Source organism: Cyrtonyx montezumae, unplaced genomic scaffold (assembly GCF_038088225.1).
Source record: "Cyrtonyx montezumae isolate F1298 unplaced genomic scaffold, pur_monq_1.0 scaffold_19, whole genome shotgun sequence".
NCBI classification, from domain to species: domain Eukaryota; kingdom Metazoa; phylum Chordata; class Aves; order Galliformes; family Odontophoridae; genus Cyrtonyx; species Cyrtonyx montezumae.
Window position 1 is genome coordinate 3,256,770 of NW_027071925.1, and position 17,232 is coordinate 3,274,001.

The window sequence follows — 17,232 nt, forward strand, 5'->3', positions numbered from 1 at the left end:
CTGCTGTTGAGGTGTAAAAGTTTTGATGCTTGTTGACCTCAGTCATGTTTTTCCACAAACACTCTACTTGTCTGAGCACTCTGCTTGTCTCTTGTCTCTAATTCAAATACAGTGTTCTTTGAATTTTTTTCCAACCTCTTCCTCACATTCTGATCCCACTTGCCACTCCCAAGGGTCAGGATTTTTGTCTCGGGATAACAGCTGAGGTATTTCATCCTTATGCAGGAATGCTTTTTGCAGCTTGCATTTAGATCATGGTCACTAGATTTTTATCTTTTTTCCCCCCAATTTCATGAAGTGCCATTGGGAGGTGGACTGCCAAGGTGTCCAGGTAGCTCATTGCACTGAAATATCTTAACTCTGCTTGCATTCTGTCATACCTCATACATGAGACTCTTGTGAGAGACCTTCCAGTGTCCTAACAGTAATGTTTTATTGAGCATAAGGGCAGAGTGTTGTGTTTGATAAAAGTAGGACATCCTGCCACTGGTAGCACTGTGCAGTTGAGCTAAGTCCTTCCCATGAAGTAAGTTAAATGTAGTGCTGGATTGAGCATCACTTTGACAACTCATTTGCAGGGGGGCTGCTTAACTGGCTCACCTAGGGGAGAAATGTAACATCCATTTGTAGAGCATCACTGAAGAGAGATGGACAGGATGAGTTTGGTTAGAAGATACTATTTTTCAAGAAATAGAACTGAAAAAGTGTGAAAAATAACAGGTAGCAAACCACTGTCTGCAGTAAAGGTATCACCTGGTCCAGATTGAGAAGGACTGGTGGCTACTTGATGTGAAATGAATTGATTTCAGCCCCAGCTGTATTGTACAGATTTGTGCAGCAGTCATAAGTTCAAATGCAGAAAATCAAACCCGAGTGAGTGTGAACAGTGTGTTAGAAACAAAACAAAAGACGCATGCTGTAGGTCAGCCAGAGAACGTGCTCGAGGTGAAGGTGGTCTAGAGCAGAACACGGCAGAAATCAGATGCCCAAGTCTGTATGTAGCTGTGCTCCACCTTCCCCAGCACTGCCTAATTCCAAAAGGAGGAAAAAGAATACCAGTGGGACCTTATTTGAGTAAATCTGGGGCACAGGAAGGGATTGCGTTGGTCTCTTTTGGTGAGTAGCTCTGTTCACAGAGGAAACAATAGCACCTGAAAGAGAGCCCACGTGGAACTTGAAATGATTTTCACTTTAAAGAGAGAAGGGTAAAATTGGAAACACATGTCTGTGATCTGAGGAGAAATCCTTGAACCTGTTACTGTCATGCAAGCTGCAGTTGTTTGTAGAGTGTGACTGATGTCCAGTAGAATGTAAAATATCTTGAGCTGAAAGGCCTTGGGGATATCATTAGAAAATGTCAGTGTCCCCCTAGGACAGTCAGATAGCATGTCAAGTGTCACTGTGCCCGATAGTGAGGAAACTTTCTTTGCATCAAAGGGGAACTGTTGAAAATGCATTTCTCAAGATTAACTTAGGAGCGTCCCTGCTGCATGAGGTCGTTTGTTTGGGTATCTGCTGTGAGGAGAGGGCTCCTTTGCTAACAAAGGAGGCTTGGATTTAACGACTAATCTAACCTAGCTCCTCACTATACAAAGGCCTTTCTTCACCCTGGAAACGCTGCCTGAAAAACACCAGTCCAGTATGCTACAGATGAAAGGGCTTTGCCCTCTGCCTGCTTTTGGAGCCGTGCTTTGCACACCAGTGCTGTTTGATGTGCGTGCTGCAGGCTGCCCTGACATCAAAGCCCAGCATGGGAGAGAGCTGAGTGCCCCACCACAGTGCTGCCCAGATAGCTACCTGTTAGACCGGGGATTATGGGATGTGTTGTATTCTGTGCTGTTTGCCCCCCACAGGGGCTGCTTTACGTGCATCACATCTGTGTTCAGACCTGGTTCCCTGCAGCCCCGTTAGGAAAGGAGGCTCCTTTTGTGCCTCCCCCTGGGGCTCGGGCAGTGCCTTCATGGCTTTCCTTGCATGGCCACACAGACAACATTATCAGTATTGGTTTTAAGTATTTTTGTGTCCCGTGGGTGTGATGGAGTTGTGTTTCAGAGTGGATATTAATAAGTCACCGCTATGACAATATTAAAAGAGGCTCATGTGTCTGAGTTAGGAAAGGGGATTAATGCAAAAATGTTTTCTTACAAACAGAGCTGTGATGTGGAACCAAATGCAGGCTGGTGTCAGATTCACCTATCTAGCCTTTCAGGGTTAGCAGGAGCAGTGCACTGCCTGTCTGCTCTGCTTTGGGAGTTCAGCAAAGTACCACAGACCTGCCCTAACCTTATGGGGTCTCTCCCCATCCCAGCTTCAGCTGGGGGGGCCTGGGGGCTCGGGGTGGCTTGAGCCCTCCTTTCCTGCTGGGAGGTGGAAGAGGGTGGTTGTGCATTTGTGGATTAAGTGCAACAAAGTAAAGAAAAACAGTACCTTAATGCTGTTTCTCTTTCTCTTCTTCCTTCACCTCATGCTTTCCATTCCCATCATTCATACCTCTTTTGTTGTTTTTTTTTTCCTTTTTATTTTTTAATATACACATATTTCTTTTCACTCATCCACGCCCCTTTATATTCCCATGGGCAACTGTTCTGTGCGCTGCTTCCCCCGGGCACTGCACGCAGCTCACCCTTTCTTTCTCCAATCAGGATGGCGGCCTAGTGGAAGAGCCCACTACTTCACCATTTTTGCCTTCACCAAGCCTGAAGCTCCCCCTTTCAAACAGTGCACTCCCTAATCAGACCCTGGGCGGGATTGCCTCAGGGCTGGGCATGCAAAACTTGAATTCTTCTCGACAGGTAAGGCTGTTCAGAGAGGTCACAGCTTAGAGTTTCAGCGCTCAGAGTTGCAGCTAGCATCTGTCCCTTCCCCTTGGAAATGGGGCTTTGAACTGAAAACGTGCACGAAGTCTTTGTTCACATGAAGTATCAGTGAAGAAGCTACCTGCTGTGTAAACATTTCACATTATAGGACATAAAACAACTGCTTGGTTGTAATTAGCCTGCTAATTACACGCATCCATTGCGAAGAGACTGTAGTATTATGGATTTATACCAGCAAACCCTGGTGCAGCTCTGCCTTGATGGATGTGAGATTTCTTTTTTGAGGCACTGCTAATTGTCACAGACTTTAAGACAAGAGATGTTGCTCTAATTCATCTTTCCTGGCTGGCATAATTATTCAGCGATGAGATGGGTGAGAAGCGCTGCGGTGTTATTTATTCATGTCATAAATGTCAAGGCAGCTCACAGCTTTGACAGGTGGTAGGAAGGGAACTGTGCTTTCTCTGGTCAAATGCAGCATCGTGCAGGAGGGAAGTTTGGCCCCTGGATAGAACTTGCTGGCAGGAAAAGAGAGGGAGAGGAGTTGAAGGGGAAGATTCATGAACAGAACAAGACTGGGAGGCCATGAACTACTCTTGGTTATGAAGAGGTTATTGAATTGAAGAACTAGTTAAAATAAGAAAAAAAAATATATGTTGTTCTGTTGTGGCCTTTATTATGCACATTCTTCTAAGTTAGTTTTCTAAAGGCAGTACTTGTTCAGCACTTAGAGCCCATTACACGCATCAGAAGCAGAGGCAGCTCTGATGGCATGTCTGTTATCAGTGGGTTTGTAAAACGAATATGTATAAAAACTGCCTAGATAGCTCAGTGGTTAGGATGCTGTGAGTCTAGTGGCTTTGTTCTCCTGTTCCTTCTTGCATAAGTACAAATATTTTCGTGAGTACTTTTTGTTGTTCATCTTGTGACCCTCCAGGCTTATGCATCCTTATAAAAGAGATCTTTACCTTCAGCTCCCTTTTGTTCTGACACCCGTACAAAGTTCTGGCAGGCTTGGGGTGCTGTTGGGTGTATGGCAGTGCCTGATTCGGAGCCTTGTTGTCAGTAAGGCTTCCCACAGAGCAGTCCTGGGTTCTCTGTCTGTGCCTGTCACAGTCACTGAGGATAAAGGCTGCGCAGATAAGGAACTCTGAGCTTGTATGTTGAGGGATGTGTTTCAAGGCCGTTGTCTTTCTTGTCCTGTTGCAGATACCGAGTGGCAATCTGGGTATGTTTGGCAATAGCGGAGCAGCACAAGCCAGGACCATGCAACAGCCGCAGCAACCGCCAGTGCAACCTCTTAATTCATCCCAGCCTAGTCTTCGTGCTCAAGTGCCTCAGTTTCTATCCCCTCAGGTGAGATGGAGCTTCCAGTCTTGTGTTCTCTCCTTCATTTTCACAAATGGCAGTGTTCCTGAAAAGCTGAGGAGCTTATCCTCTTCTTTCTATAAATGCACACGTGAGTGTTGATACTAAGATTTGAATTAGAGCCTATGGTTAACTTTTTTTATACTTCGTTATATAATTCAGGTAAATTGTGACACTTTCTTACATCTTACACAGCTGAGTGTTAAAAGTGAGTATACATTGCTTAATACACTGCTCTTCCTTAGGTTCAAGCACAGCTTTTGCAGTTTGCAGCAAAAAACATTGGTCTCAACCCTGCACTATTAACCTCGCCAATTAATCCTCAGCATATGACGATGTTGAACCAGCTCTATCAGCTGCAGCTGGTAAGTGTGAAAACCTGGCAAGTAAGCTCTGAATCTGAATGGAAGGCATGAAGGTAAAATGAGAGAACAGCAACTAAATGCTCACATGGATGTGGCAGATATTTAAAGCAATTAGATAGTGATTTCTTTCCAAGAGGTCCTTTTCAAAGAAACAAAACCATGGTTTTTGCCTCAGACTTTATAAACAGCAATTGGTGGAATAATTATCCTTTACAGCATACCAGGGGAACTAAAAAGTGAGTTTTCTCATTGCAGTTGTATGTTACCAAACAGCACTAAATCTGCCTGTTACATGCAAACATATGCAACTCGTTGACCAGCTGGGAAGTTAGTGGCAGTGCATAACAAGACAGAAACCTCTCCAGTGTTGGTCACCTGAGTTATGTGAAGAACTGTGCTCAATTACCTCACTGAACAAGAAAGCATGTGGTGCATTTCCCATAATTAATGGAACGAGTATTAATCACACTGTAAGAACAACAGAATAACTTGTTATCTACCCAGTTTGGATAACACTGCAATCTGATGTTTGGTTTCGTCCTTAGTTGTGCACTTTTTCAGAAGGAAAGCAGGTTGTGTCTGTAATGAATACTTAGCTGATGAACTTACTCGTGACCTGTTTGATTTAAAGAGAAGCAGTGCTGAACTTAAATGTGTTTTGTAATACATTCTTAACAAGATGGTTACATTTGCTTCGTTGTGTGTTTTCAGAAAACTCCAATGCTGCTTCTTTATTATATATTGTACCCGATCAGATCAGCTCAGACAAGCTTGTTAGGCTTCTTGTGTATGTTAGAGTTCCTGACCTCTGGTTTCCGTCCCGTAGGCGTACCAACGTTTACAAATCCAGCAGCAGATGTTACAGGCTCAGCGTAATGTTTCCGGACCCATGAGACAACAGGAGCAGCAAGTAGGTTTGATGACCAATTCAGTTTCACCATTAGAACTTGGTTTCAAAAGCTTCATGAGATTGAACATTATACCAAACCAGTTAGAGCGTCCTTAGAAACAGTAATAACAGTGCATGGTTTGAGTACTGAAAAGGAAGAAGAGCTGGGGGGATAAAGCTATTTCACAACATTCAGTTATTGGAGGAAAGCTCTTCAGCACTTAGTTCAGTCAGTTTTTGTTTGCGAAGAGATCTATTTAAGGGTAGAAAAAGGTATAAGAAATCTTAAGTCGTGGCAAATTGAGCAGATACTGATTTGTTCCCTTTTGTTGCCAGGTTGCACGTACAATCAATAACATGCAGCAGCAGATCCAGCAGCACCAGCGCCAGCTGGCCCAGGCCCTGCTTATGAAGCAGCAGCCTCCCCCTCCACATCTATCTTTGCACCCCTCTGCAGGCAAATCAGCCATGGATAGCTTTTCACCCCATCCCCAGGCTCCCGGCCTTCCTGACCTGCAGACCAAAGAGCAACAGTCTTCACCGAACACCTTTGCTCCTTACCCTCTTGGTATGTGTCCTTCATCAAAGCAGTTCTGTATGCAGAAGGCAGAGGGAGTGTTTGTCATTGTTCTATCCTCCCAAGTACTAGCTCCACAGTGTAACAGAGAAATACAAAATGAATGTGTATTAAATATTGTTGAAATGCCTAAGCAAAATCATGGGTTTGGCACTGGTGATCTGTATTTGGTCACCTGTGATTTGCAGAACAGAATCCAATTACTTATCTACGAACGTGGCTCTTCGTGAACCTAATACTAAAATTTGACAGCATGGTGTTGTAAAATGCACAGATATTATCTTAAAAACAGTCACTTGAAATCTCCTTTCCACTCTAATCAGCACTGATGAGGCATCAGATTTGGTCAGTGTATTTCAAGATGGGTTTGATGGAATGCAGAAAGCATTGTGGAGTTGATTGGGCGCTTTGAAAATACGACTGCCAAGTTAAAAATGCAATTCTTTGGTCAATTTAAAGACAAGATTAAAGAGATACCTTCAAAAGCATAAAAGCTAGCTTCCAAGAAGTGCTGTTTGCATGTTGTTGATGCAAGAGGTGATCAACTTGTGTTGGATAAAAAGAGATCCTTAGACGTGAAGAATCATTTATTTGCTGAGTGGGAAGTAGGCTGCTGGGAAAAATTGTCCAGGAACTTTGTGAGATGTGCTTCACTAGTTGTGCTTCATTTTGTGTAGGTGGTGCACAGTCCAAATGTGGTCCGTGTCAAAAGAAATGTGCTTGGAGCCCTGAGATGGTGACAGACCTTTCAGATCTGTTCTCCATCATTGTTTGCTATGTGCCTTAGACTTTGTTTATGACCTAGGGGAATTAATGTAATCTCTTCTCACCTCTGCTTATGCTGTATATGATAGAATTGCCAAGCTTTGTCTTCCATTCAGAAGTTAAGAAAGTGATTCTCACCACTATGGGGAGCTGTTAGAGCGGGGAGCATCAGAAGATGAAAGAATTTGCAGGGTGTGAGAGGTTCTTCCCATATCAGCTTCTGTGATCTGCTAACATGCAGGGTTGTGTATCAGAAAGGACCCGGGTCTGTGTCACTGAAACAGATTAAAATGATTCCCTACACATTATGTATGTGCTTTCTGAAAACTGTTGGGATGGTTTTCTTCAGTCTGCTTCAGTGTATATACTCAAACAGTTGGATACCTGCCCTGTCAGAAAGCAGCTCTTTGTAATTTGAGTTAATTACTTGGAGATTTCATAAAATGTTGCTAGCAAATTAGAATGGCAGACAGCACAGGAGTGTGCTGCTGAGAATAAGGGATACTTTGGCTTAGAGGAATGTTGCAAATTCTTCACTGGTTTAAACTCAGCATTCCAGTGCTTTCTTTCAGAAGGCATTTTCTGGGACAAGGAAAGAGTCCACAAACAGAAATACTGACAGATATAAAATATATCCCTACATAATTATTTTTTTCCTTTTAGCAGTGTTTTAATGTTTTCTGAATCCATTCAAATGCTGTTCTAAATTAGTGCTGCCATTAAAGCTTGTTTTGGAGAGCAGATTGAAAACATGCAGATTGAATCTCTGCATCTATGTATAAATGTCTAAAAATCATATTTAATAATTCCTTTAGCTGGATTTATAAGCAAGGACACATTTTTTAAATGCTCCAGTGTACTAGAGATGTCCAATGCCTAACCTGTTTCCCTTCAGCTGGACTGAACCCGAACATGAATGTAAATAACATGGACATTACTGGTGGTTTGTCAGTGAAGGACACTTCTCAGTCCCAGTCTCGCCTTCCTCAGTGGACACACCCCAACTCAATGGATAATCTGTCTAGTGCTGCTTCTTCTCTTGACCAGAACTCCAGCAAGCACGGTATGTCCCATTTAATTTCTAGGTCACTTGGGCTTTTGGAAACGTGAGTCACATTGCAGTTATCTTGTTTTTCCAGTTTTGCTCTTTTCTTTAGGTGCTGCTACGTGGTACAGAGCTCCCTTTAAGACTGTGACATTTTCACGATTTCTGTAGCCACATTCAGCAGTGTGTTGAATTTCTTGCACGTAGAACTTCCTACATGCAGACCTTTCTGGTTCTTTCATTTAGGGATTTTTATTGCTTGGAACATGGAGTTCAAATAAAACAAGCCATTAGTGTTCGCAGTGTGTGCAAATATGATGTTACAACACGATGCTCTGTTAGCTGCCTTGTATCCTGTTTTTTATTATAAGCAACATGAATTATTTCTCTATTAACAATAGTTCCTTTTTTCTGCAGATATATATACTGTGTATGCCAGATTGTTGTTGATATTTCAAATCATAGAATCATGGGATGACTTAGATTGAAAGGGACCCTAAAGATCATCTAGTTCTTCTCCCAGTTTGTAGGCTTATCTGGGATTGCCCTGAGCCCAGTGCAACACTTGGCCTTGTTGAACCTCATTAGGTTCTTGTGTGCCCACTTTCCAAGGCTGCCCAGGTCCCTCTGAATGGGATCTCTTCACTACTGTTTGTCGACATCACTGTGCAGCTTGTGGTCATCAGCAGACTGCTGAGGGCACACTCGATCCCATAGTCTGTGTTGTTGACAAAGATGTTGAAGAGCAGCAGTCCCAAGGTCGTGTCCTGGGAGTCCCCACTTGTGTCCGGCCTCCACTTGCACATATTGCTGTTGATCACAGCCCTTTGGATGCAGCCATCAACCCATCAGTGCTTCCACTGCCTGTGCTCTTCCTTAGCCCTCAGCTGGACCAGCAGAGCCTTGCTCTGCCGTGCTGTCAGTAACAAATACCTAGAGAACGATGAGAAGGGGACATGCCTGCAATGATACCCATGACACGCTGCCTCAGCAGATTCCTATTTACCATCGCTACAGTTATTTGAATTACTTACTCTCTTTCTGGCAGTGACCCGAGTTTCCTTAGCTAGCTCAAGAGTCTAGATTTTACCAGCAGTGCATTTCACAGCTGTAATTCCTTGTGAGGTTTCAGAAGCTGTTAAACCTTGCTTATTGTATTTATATTGCATTGATTATTTATTGATGACACTCCGTACCCCAGATTAGTCCCACTCCTAAACAAAGCCTTTCCATTTTTGTTCACTACAGGTGCTATACCTGGAGGTTTAAGCATTGGTCCTCCGGGAAAGTCCTCCATTGATGACTCTTACGGCCGGTATGATCTGATTCAGAGCAGTGAATCTCCTGCCAGCCCACCCGTAGCTGTTCCTCACAGCTGGTCACGTGCCAAAACGGATAGTGATAAGCTTTCCAATGGCTCCAGCATAAACTGGCCACCAGGTAACAAAATTCAAAGCGCACCCTGCATTTTATTGATGGAGTCTGTATGCTGTCTGATAGGAAGAATTCAACTTCGGAGAAGTAAGACTTTATACGCTCTTGTTTTTATTGCATTCGGAACAGAATTTCACCCAGGAGTGCCATGGAAAGGACTACAGAACATTGATCCTGAAAATGACCCTGATGTTACTCCTGGAAGTGTTCCAACCGGGCCTACCATAAACACCACAATACAGGATGTTAATCGCTATCTGCTCAAGAGTGGAGGTGAACACACACGTTACTTTCACATCTGTATTTACTTCCTTCTTTCCAACAAAGTTGACTTCCTATAATGGGACTGTAATACTTTTATGCACAGTCCTATCTGTGGAAGTTTCTGCTCTGAACTTCCACTGCAAATCCTGAAATCCCTGATCAGGGACTACAGTGTTTCTGGTTTTCCTTGGGAATGTGAATATCTTTTATGTTGGGAAGGGCTGTGAGAGGTAGTACAAACTTTTGTGGTCACTGGAAGTTTTTATAACATATATAATTCCCACCAATTTGTTTTGAACAAGACTCTTTTTGACATTCTGGCCAACCCCCTGCACTTCAGGAAATACTTAACAAGTCACAACATAAAAGTGCCACAGCTGTGGAGGCAGCAGGCTTCCATCACATGTAATTGTGGCTTTGTCAGAAGATCACTCAGGAAAATAAATTAGAGCTGTTCTATCCCCAAAACTATCAAAGGAAAAAAGAAAAAAAAAGGATTAACTTGTAAACTAGGATTTCTCAGTGCTGTTTCCATTCCCTTTGTTTTGGCAGACAGAGCTAAAAGAAAACTAATAGAAGTATTCTAAGAGAACAATAAACCACTGGGACTGGGCAACTTACTAGCTAGATATACTGGAAGGGAATCAGAGGAGAGATGGCTTGGTTTGGTTGTGATCAGTGTGCTTTAATAGGCGAGTTGCACACACTGTTTCAAACGCTAATACGGAGAGGAGTGTTATAATCAGGATGTCAAGAAGGAAATGTCAGGATTTTGTTATGCTGGATAGCTACAGCTGTGATACTGCAAAGCCTGGAAGTCAGGATTCAATCAGAAACTGGTTTCAAGCTCTGAAACATGTTAGTTCAAGTGAAAGGATGAGTAATATGAGGGAGGAGGTTTTCCCACTGCCTTGAGTGACTGAGTTGCCTCTGAGCTGTTCCCTCTGCAGGTCCTTACAGCAGGTACATCAGCACTGTTGGTATTTCATCTGTCTGTGGAATGAGGAAATAGTTGTTCTATTTGTAGTGTGTCAGTATAGATGATCTTTGCAGAAAAAAGTTTGTTGGGAGACAAAACCCCATGAAAAGCAGTGGCTGCTGGGGGTCCATAATACGCTTCCTTACCCTATTGGCTTTTTATCTTGCTAAATATGGATAATATAATTGTAACACAAAATGTAGGTGCTGAGTTTGTTTCTTTAAGCTCGTGTAACCTGGGTGTTTGCTTCTGTCATTGTTGGAATTCCTTCGAATGAGATGGGGGATTTTCATGGCATCCTGCCAGGAAAGGGGTCTTTGAATACTGCATCTCGAATGTTGTATTCACAGATTGTATTAACAGAGCTGAAATCCCTACACAGGGTTAGACTGTGGCTGATAACCCAACACTTAGACAAAACCAAAGCATTGGTTTTGGTTGTTGTTTTGCACTGGTTGGTAATGATGCTTTGCAGGATCATCTACTGTGAGCCAAAAGCCATGGGCAGATGGGGTTCTGAATCTGGTGTAATTCCTTTACCCTCAGCCTTCCTAAGGGATGTCTGCCTGAGGAGTAGGCTACTTCCAGAGTTAAGGCCCTCTCTGGAAATAACTGTATTATTTTGCTCAAGTCTGATGTCTGTATTGGTGTATCCTGAGGAGCACAGTGAGTGTGGATAAGATGAAGTTGGGTTGGTTTCTGTTCCAGTTGAGTATGCATACGTAGCCCTTTTGATTTTTGTTGATGTGTGAGCGTTAAGATTGTCCTTTAACTTCCTCTTTTCTGCCCCAGTAGACCACTTAGTCTTCTTCCAAAGAGCTCACCTATTTTTCTTAGTCAGGTAAAGATGTTTCAGTATCACAGTGTATCTGCATATGTCAGGAATGATAAGTCACCTGGGATACATACTTAATTCTGTTGGTGGCTGGAGAGAGTACTTGCGCTTCTTCTGGTCTTTATAATGAACATATTTTATTTTATGTTCAGTTTCTTTCATTTGCTGCCAGGAAGGAAATTGTATATGTGCTTAGATAGCTGCTCAGATCGTAAATGATTTACCAAGATGGTTTCAGGCTATTTTGTTCAGTGTTATTAGTTTGAGAAGAGTTGGCTAAAATATATCCTTGCTGTACTGAAAGTCTGCAAAAATCTAAAGGTTGTTTGTGGGCATTGGAATATAGGAGAAGTGCTTACCTCAAGTAATTTAGGACGAGTCACCCACGGTAAGAGGTTAGTTTATCATATGCATTTATGCTCATCTGTAGTTGTCATTGCTCAAGTCGGGCGGTGGAGCACCCTTATAAACGAAGCCTGTTCCGTGTCTTAAAGGAAATGCAGAACTTATCTTCTGCACAGGCACTAATACATTTACTGCCAGCTTTTTCCTCTTCTACGAAAGACTTCTGCTTCCCTTTCTCATGCTCTCTGTAACATTTCATTCCTAGACTTCAGAGACCAGGCTGATTAAGGAAAAATGCCTTGCATGGTTTGTATTTGCACATAATAGATTTGCTTGTGTCACACCAAACATCATTATGCCCATCTTTCTTAGCTGCTTCTCTGCTGGTTCTGCAGGGTCATCCCCAACATCATCTCAGAATGCCACGCTGCCTTCATCGAGTGCCTGGCCGCTTAGTGCCTCCGGCTACAGTAGCTCTTTCAGCAGCATTGCATCCGCACCTAGCATTGCAGGTACGAAAAATGGCCTTTCTACTTTCACATTTCTCTGCATTCTGAGAAAAGGCCCTAGAAAGTGCAGCCCGTGTTCTTGCAGTAGTGCTACTGCAGGCAGAAGCACGCTTTGTACTCCTGTGCTGGGTGGGCTGGCAGCTCTGGTGGGGAGCGTTGTGTGGAGTGCCTGCGAGCGTGCTAAGGAAAATGTATTTATTCCACTTGATGCCAAATGCCATCACTCTGTGTTGGCATTGAGGTGTCTTTGTGACTATTTCCATTGCGACTTTGCAGAGAAATGTTCCATTCTCGAGCAGCAGTTACTGCCAAGATCACAGACCCTTCCAGTGGGAGCTGATGTGATTTTAACTGTAACATGTCTTCAGCCCAGGAGAGAGTTCTCTTGGACCTCAAGGAGGACGCTCTGCCTGGGGATGGGAGTTGGACTTGGGGCTCTTTATCTATCGAGGAAAGCTTCCTCAAGAGCAGATGTATTTTCTTAATGTGTCCCCTTCCTTGAGGAGAAATAAGTAATCGAGTAATAAATTCTGAGCTTTCTCTCCTTGCAAATCATTGGAAACAAACTGGCGACATAAATATCCTGTGTATGTCTGTTCCATTATAAAAATGTGTAGGGGCTGTTGCATGGATTGTATTACCATTTTCCTATCTAATTAGTGAAGACTCTCCACTTTTTTGAATAAAGGAAGCCACAGCCTCCCAAGATGTACTATAGATTGCAAAGCAAAAAAAGCTCTGTTTGAAATGTTTTTCTCCGTTGAAAGGAAAAGAAAGGGATGACTTGCTTTTCTTTTATCTGCCACACATTCCTGCTCTATTTACTTCTATTTTATGCAGTCTCATCTAATATTTGCATTAACTCTATGAGAATTAAAGACACAGCAACATCTAACCTGGGTAATGTGCATGCATTGCACGCTGTGTTGCAGGCTGAGCTGCTCTGAGTTATAAAACTCAGACTTTCCTCCTTAACTCCCACTTTTTTTCCCCTTGTTGATGACACCATCATTGTTCAGTTATTTTTGTCACTACAGTTCTCAAGAAGTGGGAGAGTGCTTACTCTCAGTTACATTCCTATGACTCAGTATGAAATCACTGAGTTAGTTGATAAACAGAGACAGTTGTGAGAGTGTGTATAACTGAGGTTGTGATTTGTGGCTGGTAAATTTGGTTTTAGGGCTCCTAATACAGAGACCCCTGCAACAACTACCTGCAGCATAGGTGAATAAAGGCTTTTGGTTTTGCATCTTCATCTTCAGTCAGGTCTGTGCAGCTCACTGCTAAACACTACTTGTTACTCTTTGTTTTGTTTTACCTACTTCATAAAGCTCTGCTTTGACAGCAGTGGTAGTGAAGTAGTTTAAATACTGATGGGGGAAATAAACTGAGCAGTTGAGAAGTCAGAGAGTGACAGACTGTGATCTGCTCTACCCTCCTGAAGGCTCCCATCTCTGAAACACACTTGAAAACAACAGCACGTTGCTCTGAATGTTCAGCAATGCAATTTTTATTGGTCTTAGATCTTTGAAATTCTCATCATGTATCAGAAGGACATATGGATATGCTGCTTACTTTATATTATATTTATAATGAGTGGCATGGAGAAAAAAAGTGGTTACATTCTGTTAAACCTTTGAGAGTTAGCCTTTAAGTCTTCTATTATAATTCTCATGAAATTAGATTGCAAATACTTAAACTCATTTTCTGTTTTTTTGGGGGGTGTTTTTTTCTTAGTCATTGAAAAGCAAAATAGTGAGGTGTTCTTAACAGGGGAATTGTGCACGTAGTAGGTGTTGTTAACAGCAGCAATTAGAAAATTCCTGGAATATGTAAATCCGAGTGTGAGGAGGTTATATGTGTGCAGGATTTGTAGCAGTGAGTTGCTGAGAGAATGCTGTTTCATCTCTTGGAAAGCTGGAATACAGTAGCAGTGCAGAAGCTTGATGACCCATCCCACTTGGTTTAACTGTTGCTAACAGAAAGCACACAAATCTCTTTTATTTTTATTGCAGGTAAACTGTCAGACATCAAGTCTACGTGGTCCTCTGGCCCAATCTCTCACACACAAGCCTCTCTGTCCCATGAACTATGGAAGGTACCCAGAAACACTACTGCTCCTACCAGACCACCTCCAGGCTTAACCAACACCAAGCCATCGTCGACGTGGGGTGCCAGTCCCCTGGGCTGGACCAGCTCTTACTCCTCTGGTACTGCTGACTTCTGTCTTTCATAGCACCACAGCACCTTCCTTTCCTAATTGTTGGTTGGTTTTCTGTCTTAACAGTAAGTGACACATCCCATAGGTGGGGTGCAGAACGCACCCGTGAGCCATGTAGGACCTGATGGCACTGCAGGGCACCTGCAGGGAATGCTTTCATATTCTGTGCAGACTCTTTTTATTTTAGTTTATTTTAGATGTCGTCGTTTTGCTTAAGAAATATGAGAAACTACGATCGTGACTATATAAGCATACACATCATGTTTATCAGTGAAATATTGGCAGCTTCAGAAGTAAATGTTAAACCCTATGTATCTAGCTGGCTATTTTATTGATCTGTTTTCAGTAAGCTGGAAGTAAAATGTTCTTCCTTCTTCTCACCGTTCATTTTGTACATTTTCTTCCACAAAACCCCACCTGGTGGTCAGACACCGTTAGTGCCAAAGCTCCCTCTGAGCAGCGTGCTCACCCACGTGGCGCAGAAGTACTGCAGTTTCCCAAATGCCATCAAACTTGGCCAGTTTCTCATTGCAGAACACCATGCTGAAGCTGGACGAGCAGATTTTGCTGTTTGATATGCCCCTGTATCTTCAATCAGAGCACAGCCAGTGAAGAAATACCTGTTTTGAATAAGTCCTATGCATGGGTACACCATTGGCAAGACAGCAGAGCGCTGCAGAGCTGTGAAAGTCTCTGAGAGCAAGCAGCCACCTGAGCTTGGATTTCTGATGAATTGCTTTTAAAGCTTCCTCCAAATAAATTGTAACCCAAAGACAGAGCTTTTGGCAGTGCATTCCCACTGTTACTGAGTGAGCTTGGGGGACACCTCAGATCTCTCCAGTGTAACAAAAGCAGGATTTATTCAGCACCCCCTTCGTTCCAAAGACAACAGATGGGGCTGCAATAAACTGCTGCAGGATTTGTACACGTGCTTGCTAGGATGCTGTGACTCGCCGTACGTTCCCTGGTCGTGTTTGCTCTCTGCATGGTGGTGAAACATTCCCTTGTGCAATTTGTGTTGCAGGTTCTGCGTGGAGCACCGACAGCTCAGGGAGAACAAGCAGCTGGCTGGTCCTTCGCAACCTCACGCCCCAGGTGAGTGGGCCTGCACGTGGGCAGTTATGGAAAGCAGCTTGTCGTGTTCGGGAGATAACAACATCCATCAGTTGGGGTGATTTGGTTCGTTTGAAGGGAAGATAAGTATTCTGCGTTTGTTACAACTGTCTGTCTTGTGCTGGAGTCTTGTTAGGTTTTTAAAGTGCTGTCAAATCAAGTGAGAGCTTTAAGGCTCTGTAATTAGCCCTTCACCGTGTCTGTATGTGTAAGTTTGGAGGTGAATGATGTCTTAATCTTAAGGCAGATTCAGAGGTGTAAAATCTGTATTTCCTGTGGGGTTCTGTCTTTCTTCTGAGTCTGTCAGACCCTCCAGTCCTCCCCCATAGTATAGTTCACAAGGAGGGACGTAAGCTGCAAAGCATCCAAAGCAGTGTTTGGGAAATTGATGAGCAGTGTTTTTTCCTTTGAATAACTTGTAATGATAACTAATTGCTATCACATGAATTGGGAAGCTTTGTGCACTGGACTGCAGGCAAGCCTTTAAAAGACACGGCTCTGAAGGCAGTGATAACTCTATAAAGAAATTCCTCTAATGGAGGACCCACTTCCTTTCACACCTACTTGCTCTTCAGCTCTCAAACTTGTTCAGCCAGCAGGCATTTAAAGTGAGCTCACAGACCCACAGGTAACCTTCTCCCCCTCTCTCTGACCAGATCGATGGTTCCACACTGCGGACGCTGTGTTTGCAGCACGGCCCTCTGATAACATTCCACCTGAACCTGACACAAGGGAACGCTGTGGTCCGATACAGTTCCAAGGAAGAAGCAGCCAAGGCCCAAAAGTCTCTGCATATGTACGTTTGTGTTCTGTTTTTCTTTTGTTACGAAGCCTGCTTTATCTCGGAGCCCACTCGAAGCAACAAAATGGGCTTTTTTAGCTGTTCTAAAATCCACAGGACTAATAGACGTGGTACACGAGAGCGAGAGAATTTGAGTGATAAAATCAGTGGCATTAGGGAGGATTAAAAAATAGGAAGAATTGGAAGGCTGATGTTTCACAAGGAAACTTATCTGCTCGGAGTTAGAAAGGAATTTTCTTTATCAAGAGTTTGTAGCATAAGTGTGATTAACAACACTGATTGTAGAGGAAATATCGTTTGCTCCGTGACCAGATGATAAGGGGTGACCTTTCCTTAATGAAATGTACAAAGCTGCATTTGGTAACCAGAGATGTAACATCACCCCATTGCAGCTGCATCAGTTTAGATGTGTGCATCAGGTAAGAGAAGTGATGCCAATAGCAAAATTGTCGTCAGATTTTGAAGTGCTTATTTTAAATATGTACATGGTCAGGTCCTTACATTATCAGTGACTTGGAAGGCTTCCACTTAATTGTTTTTTAGTAGGTTATGGCATACCTGTCATTGCACTGCTGGTGAGGACAGCCCTGCCCTGCCTGAGTGGCAGGGGCTTACCAGGGCGTGCAGTTGGTGGGTTGGCAGGGTGACAGTGGGATTTTTGGAAGCCAACAGGACAGTACTGGGGTGCCAAAAGGTACCATAGACTTAATGAATAACACAGAATAGTTGGGTTGGAAGGGACCTTAAGGATCCATCTCATTCCAACCCCTGCTGTGGGCTGGAAGATGCATCAGAGAGTCAGCAGGCTCAGGTGGGACCTCTGCCATCAGATTGGAGGTGGGAATGGCTTGCTCACTCCATCCCCAGATATGTGGTTAGCTGTGTTTTGTAGATGAGGACAGCAG

At 43.3% G+C, this 17,232-nt stretch overlaps 1 protein-coding gene across 7 annotated transcripts in view; it reads left to right on the forward strand.

Annotated features, from left to right (window-relative positions):
• TNRC6C (trinucleotide repeat containing adaptor 6C) overlaps positions 1–17,232 on the forward strand; it is an 82,923-nt gene that overhangs the window by 64,017 nt on the left and 1,674 nt on the right. For 3 of the 7 annotated variants that reach the window (XM_065735150.1, XM_065735151.1, XM_065735157.1), the window contains 12 exons: positions 2,619–2,792; positions 4,026–4,172; positions 4,430–4,549; positions 5,376–5,459; positions 5,775–6,006; positions 7,676–7,843; positions 9,074–9,265; positions 9,389–9,532; positions 12,078–12,194; positions 14,207–14,401; positions 15,437–15,507; positions 16,182–16,321. In XM_065735150.1, coding sequence (XP_065591222.1) covers positions 2,619–2,792; positions 4,026–4,172; positions 4,430–4,549; positions 5,376–5,459; positions 5,775–6,006; positions 7,676–7,843; positions 9,074–9,265; positions 9,389–9,532; positions 12,078–12,194; positions 14,207–14,401; positions 15,437–15,507; positions 16,182–16,321 — 1,784 coding nt within the window. The remainder of the gene's footprint in view (positions 1–2,618; positions 2,793–4,025; positions 4,173–4,429; positions 4,550–5,375; positions 5,460–5,774; positions 6,007–7,675; positions 7,844–9,073; positions 9,266–9,388; positions 9,533–12,077; positions 12,195–14,206; positions 14,402–15,436; positions 15,508–16,181; positions 16,322–17,232) is intronic. The other 4 variants (XM_065735153.1, XM_065735154.1, XM_065735155.1 and 1 more) reach the window with 4 other exon arrangements.